The following is a 6,000-nucleotide window of genomic DNA, read 5'->3' on the forward strand; positions in this document are numbered from 1 at the left end:
GTTTATTATCCGTCGCGTCGGCATGCCCCACATTAGTAACAGAATTGGACCAAATCTGCTGATTTAGGGACTGTGCTATGGATCTGAATATCATCACGAACCCTGAGGTGCGTAGCCGAATTGAGGAATGGGTGCGAATCGATTGGCGACAGCAATCTGAGCTAAGTGAGTTACTCAAGGATTATGCCGCCAACGAAGAAGAACTCAAGGCTCGGTTCATTGGCGACTTGGAGTTCGGAACGGCTGGACTTCGCGGTCGCATGGCTACCGTTGGGTTCAATCGAATGAACCAAGTTACGGTACTGCAGGCTACTCAAGGTATCTGTGCGTACTTACAGGAACGGTTTACATCGGATGACGCTTCCTCGCGAGGCGTGGTCGTAGGTTTCGATGGGCGACACAATAGCAAAAGTTTCGCTCATCACGTTGCTGCCGTTTTCCTGGCCAAGGGATTTAAAGTTTTTCTTTTTGGAGATGTCACTGCTACACCACTCACTCCTTACGTTGTACAGAAGAAACGGTGCCTGGTTGGAATACAAGTGACAGCCAGCCACAACCCGAAAGATGACAACGGTTACAAGGTCTACGCCGCCAATGGGGCCCAGATTATACCACCGATGGATCGCGAAGTGGCCTCCTTGATCCGTGCAAACCAGAAAATGTGGGACGGAGTTGGTGAACTGCTGGACGCCTCTGGCTTCCTCAAAAACACGGCGGCAACGACGAATCTGTACGACTACTGCATGAGCGAGTACTTCACGGACATGGCCTCGGAATTGCTGCTGGAGCCCCAGCGTCTACAGGCTGCGAAGGACACGCAGTTAAAGGTTGTCTACACCGCCATGCACGGCGTAGGGTACCCGTGGGTTGAGAAGGTGGTGGAGGTCTGCGGTTTCCCGAAAGCGCAATTCTATGCTGTCAAGGAGCAGCAATGGCCGGACCCCGAATTCTCAACTGTTGCTTTTCCGAACCCTGAGGAAAAGGGAGCACTAGATCTCGCGATGGCCCTTGCTGAGTCAAAGGGTGCGAGAGTCGTGGTCGCGAACGACCCTGATGCAGACCGATTCGCCTGTGCTGAGCAGCATGCTGACGGTCGGTGGCACGTCTTCCATGGAGACGAGCTCGGCTCGCTCTTTGGACATTTTGGGCTGCAGAGGGAAATCGAGAATGGTGCTAAGCCTGAGGACCTTCTCTTCATCTGCTCAGCTGTCTCCAGCAGAATGCTACAAAAGATTGCGGAGTCTAACGGCGCAAAGTTCCTTGAAACCATGACTGGGTTCAAGTGGATGATGAACTGTGCTCTGGAGCACACTCCTGCATTGAAGCCGGTGCTGGTGTATGAGGAGGCGCTTGGTTACGCGAACTGGATCGGCTGTCCCGACAAGGATGGTGTTTCCGCCACTGGGATGTGGCTTCAAGAGGCGGCGCGCATTTACAACAATGGAGGTACGCTACTTGGAAAATTGCAAGAGCTACGACGAAAATATGGGTACTTCGTCACTAACAACTCCTACTTTCTCTGCTACGACAAGAACGCGATCAACCAGCTGTTCACAGCGTTCCGTAACGACGGCAAGTACGCAGAGAAGATCGGCAGGTTTCCCATCTCGCGAATTCGCGACTGCACAACTGGATACGACAACGGGGAGCCTAATAACAAGTGCACCTTTCCCTTAACCCCCACCGCCAATATGATCACCCTGTTCTTTGCGAATGGGTGCGTTTTGACGGTCAGGACCAGTGGCACAGAACCGAAACTAAAGTGGTACGCCGAGCTGAGCAAGCCGCAAGAGGAGGAAGCTCGTCAAGAAGTGGACGAACTCGTACAGAGCTTCGTGTCTGAAGTTTTGAAGCCCAATGTGTATCCGCTCCACGCGCCTGGTGCTATGTGTTGATATGTAAATGCTCATAGGCTCGTACACTCACACATGCCGAGTATTCGGAAATTTTGTGTGTTATTATGGGGTGTACTAACAGCACGGCCAAGGCTCCTCGCGCCAACAAGGATCAGAAGTACATAACTAAGAACGCATCCGATGACTGGTCCGACGATGAGGCCCCAAACCTGCTTCAACAGACGTCGAAAATTGAAAACCAGCACCGAAGACGTCTGTCCGTCTCCACCGTGGACGGCGGACTTCCAAAGGCGGTGCTGCAATCGCAGATACAGAAATCCATAGAGATCCATAAGGCAAAGCAGCAGGACACCTCGCCATGCATGGAGGCTCCCGGTTGTGGATCCCCTTCTCGCAGAACCTCCATCACCTCGTTCCAGGACCCAGCCATGCAGTTGGTGGATCGTTCGAGGAACATGATAAAGGACGTTACGCTGCGTATGCTGCACGACCTGTTTCCCGAGGCCGAGCACTACGCAATATTTGGGTCCCCAGCCAGGTCGGTTCAGCGCGGATTCGACTCAAAGGTGGAGGTGGTGGATGGCGTAATGCCGTCCGACAAGCGCCTTCAGGACATAGGCGTTGGATTCGCCTGTAAGAAGGGCCTGAAACCTGAATCCCCCAATCAAGACGACTTTTTTATTCTCCGAGTTGACGACTGGTCCATGTACGGTGTTTTTGACGGCCATGGACCTTACGGCCATGACGTCAGTGCATTCGTACACAAGACCCTGCCGTTTTTAATCATCTCAGACCCCCTATTTGAGACAGACTTGCCTGCTGCTCTTAAGAAGGCCTTCCGAAAGGTACACCATCTTTTGGAAGCGGCCGCCGAGCAACCTGACAGCATGTTCGACTGCGCTCTGTCAGGGTCAACTGGTTCGGTCGTGGTCCAGAGAGATGGGAAAATCTACGTGGCGCATGTGGGCGATTCGCGGATTGTGATGGCGCAGACGACCAGTGAGTTGGAGCTGTCGCCCACACAGACATGCCCGGCAAGTATAAAGCCGTATCCCTGACTCAAGACCACAAACCAACGATACCAGAGGAGAAGAGTCGGATCGTAGCGCGAGGAGGGGAAGTCCGCCGCCTAGATGGGGACATTCCCCACCGTGTATTCATCCGGAACCGACTGTATCCTGGACTCGCAATGTCTCGCGCTCTGGGGGATCTGGTTGGTTCGACTATCGGCATTATTCCTGACCCCGATATTAAGGTGGTCACGCTGACGGAAAAAGACGCGTTCGTGACTGTCTGTTCTGATGGAGTCTGGGAGTTTATCAGCAACCAAGAAGCCGTGGACATGCTCGGCCAGAAAGGCCCCGCGCATGTACAAGACGCAGCTGACATGCTAGCGTACGAGTCTTGGCGTCGCTGGGTTGAGGAGGAGGTCAATGTCGTCGACGACGTCACCAGTGTCGTTTTCTGGATGAAGTAACTTATTGGATTCGTCGGCTGTTGGAGTCGTCGCCAGTGTCGCAGTGTTCATGAGAGGTGCAGTGTGACCGTGACGTAGAGGGGTTGAATAACACCGGATCGGTAGCGGATGGCGGTTGCGTGGGAATGCACTCGACACCTAGCAACTTCACGTTGGAGTAGTTGGGGTAAGCGGGTCTACAACAATCGAATGCCGACTTCTTCTTTTCGTGGTACACTTTAACCGTGCGAATATATCTTACCTTCCGGCACGGCAGCACAGCTTTCTCGACGATCTTCACCTTGCTACTGTTGGCCAACACCTCTGCGTCTTCCAGAAGGCGGATGACTTCTTGACACATGGCTTCCCTGCCAGCGACCAGCAGCCTTGCCTCAGCCAACAGCTGTTGGTGCCTCCGGATTTCGGTCTGTCCATCGATTTGCAGGTCGGCCAGCCACTCCTCGAACGATACGTTTTCGTTTTCGCCAGCAACTTCAATCATCTCTTCAGCTTGGTCCACGAACTTCCCGACGGCTGGCCTCCGATGTACAGCATCCGAGTAAGCCTCACAGAATTTGGATATCTCGCAGGCGGTATGCTCCACCATCGCACGCGCTTGCTCGAATTCATTCAGTCCTGCAGGCTTGAATGCCGAGTTGTCTTCCAGGCTGGGCTCGTCCTCCTCGAATTCCGGAACGTCCTGCAACATAGAGTCCCGCCTTCGTCTTGCGGCGGGCTTCCGCGTAAGAGCTGCAATCTGCAGACGGGCCGCTCGCGTCTGCTTCTGTGAGGCTCCGGCCTCCTGTGCTGCTTTAAGGGCTTCCATCCGCATCATAATCCGATCAAGGATGGTCACTTGCACCGATCTCAGAACGGGGTCGTTGCTTGCTTGGAACAGTTTGTACGCATTCTGCGCCTGCATCAGTAAGGGGTCGTACATGTCGCTAAAATCATGCCTGTCGCCTTCCGGCGATGTTTCTGTGGTGCTGATGTCATGGAAAACTTCCTCTACAGATGCCACTGCCTTGTCGTAGTCCCAGAAGAGGACCTTGACCATCACACGGGCGACGAGAACGCCGTCTCGGTTGTAAAGTGCACACTTGCCCGCGATTCTATCCACCGTTGGTCTCGGTGCCCACAAATCTACAGCGGAGATTCCAATATTCATATCCTCCAAGTCGAAGAGATCGATGACCACAACGCGGCCAGTGGACTCGAAGTCAAAGAGGAACGGTTGGTCCACATTGCTCTCCTGTCCACACTGCTCTCCAGCAAAAATACTCGGCATCGCTTCTCCCATCTGAACGTCACTGCCGTAGTGCACCCTGAACGTAGTCGCGGGCAGGTCATTCGTGGGCTCGATAGACTTGATGTAGACGGAGACATGGCTGGTTCTGATGGCGGCAGGGCGCACTTCATTGTACTCGACCACCATGATGCCGTGAGGGGTGGTGAGCGTGAGCTGCTGAACCTCTTCCGCCACGTTTCCGAAGTCGAGCTCCAGAATATGGAGTACGCTGCCAACTGCGTCGCAAATCTCAAGATCTGCAATGCTCTCCTCATAGGCGAAGTTGAATGCGCTGTAGAATCTACCTACACCCTGAACAACCTGGACCACAGAAGTCTTCTTAACTGCGTGCTCGCCATATCGCAGCTGTGCATACAACCATTGACCCTCCAGCTTCTTCGCGCGCGCTATACACACTACCGCTATATGAATTCCCCGCATCTTTAAAGTGGAATTACCTCCTTGTACGAACCGCTCGGTCCAACGCATACTTTGCGACAGACTGGAGACTGTCCCCCAGCGATGAGAACCTACAACAAGTACGATAACCAAACTACGATAACCAAGCAGCACGCGCTCACAGCGCTGTTAATATAAGTGTGTCCTTCGACCACCGATCACATCTGCGTTGAGAGCTCACTCATGAAAATGAGTCCGTTTTGTCCCTGGTGCCAGATTAGTTTCTTTTGTTCATTATCGAATGTGCTCGAACAGTGTCTCTTTATAGTGACTCTACTTGTTCTCCCTGCCATTCGAGACTAATCCATCCTGTGAGGATGACCAACACTCTTGCCTGTCTACATTTGTCCTCGATATCGAGCGGCATGGATGACTTTATAGGCGAGGGTGAGTCTGAGCAGGAACAGTCCTTTGGACTATCAAATCTCAACACTTTCTTTAACCGTCCAGCTTTCTTTAACCGTCCAGCAACACTTTCTTTAACCGTCCACTTTCTTTAACCGTCCAGCGATATGTCACGAGTCGAGGGACTGAACATGCAAAAAAATATGATGGTGGGTCCATTTTCGCGCAGCACCCCCTGATTACTGCAGAGAAGTCAGCACCCCCCAGTTTACTAAGTTGTTTTCCGTACAAAGTCAGCACACTCTGTTGCGATGGTATAGTAGGCAAATACATTCCGCCGAACAACGCTGTGTCTTTAGCAGTTTGTAACGTAGATTAATTAAACGCTCGCACACTAGACTGCAATTAATCAACCTCCTCCATCTTGGACAGATCCTCAGCGCTGGCCTCTACCTCCTCAAGAGGGGGAAGGTCATCTTCAACCACAGCGTCGTCCTCCAGAGCGAGGCCAAGCTTCACCATACGGTGGATACGATTCGCATACACAGCAGGCTCATCAAGGTTGAAGCCAGAGGTCAACAGGGAGGTCTCGTAGA

The 6,000-nt window shown here is 52.8% G+C and overlaps 3 protein-coding genes across 5 annotated transcripts; 2 read left to right on the forward strand and 1 right to left on the reverse strand.

Annotated features, from left to right (window-relative positions):
* Positions 1–77: 77 nt before the first annotated feature.
* KVP18_001663 (uncharacterized protein) lies at positions 78–1,895 on the forward strand (the record flags this gene model as incomplete). Its single annotated transcript, XM_067951901.1, has 1 exon — positions 78–1,895. One exon carries the CDS (start codon positions 78–80, stop codon positions 1,893–1,895), a length of 1,818 nt encoding a protein of 605 aa, XP_067806812.1.
* Positions 1,896–1,960: 65 nt separating this feature from the next.
* On the forward strand, positions 1,961–3,333 carry KVP18_001647 (uncharacterized protein; the record flags this gene model as incomplete). 3 transcript variants are annotated; one of them, XM_067951874.1, is made up of 2 exons in its annotated part: positions 1,961–2,855; positions 2,882–3,333. In XM_067951874.1, 2 exons carry the CDS (start codon positions 1,961–1,963, stop codon positions 3,331–3,333), a joined length of 1,347 nt encoding a protein of 448 aa, XP_067806785.1. The 3 variants fall into 3 exon arrangements, with proteins under 3 accessions (XP_067806785.1, XP_067806784.1, XP_067806783.1); XM_067951873.1 differs by having other exon boundaries at positions 1,961–2,914; XM_067951872.1 differs by lacking the exon at positions 1,961–2,855 and having other exon boundaries at positions 3,046–3,333.
* Position 3,334: 1 nt separating this feature from the next.
* KVP18_001659 (uncharacterized protein) lies at positions 3,335–5,041 on the reverse strand (the record flags this gene model as incomplete). Its single annotated transcript, XM_067951896.1, has 1 exon — positions 3,335–5,041. The coding sequence occupies one exon, from the start codon at positions 5,039–5,041 to the stop codon at positions 3,335–3,337; it is 1,707 nt and encodes a 568-aa protein (XP_067806807.1).
* Positions 5,042–6,000: the final 959 nt, after the last annotated feature.

Source organism: the organism of the source record quoted next, assembly GCF_019968955.1.
Source record: "MAG: Porospora cf. gigantea A chromosome Unknown PgA_NODE_69_length_47479_cov_357.798, whole genome shotgun sequence".
Taxonomy (NCBI): Eukaryota; Apicomplexa; class Conoidasida; order Eugregarinorida; family Porosporidae; genus Porospora; species Porospora cf. gigantea A.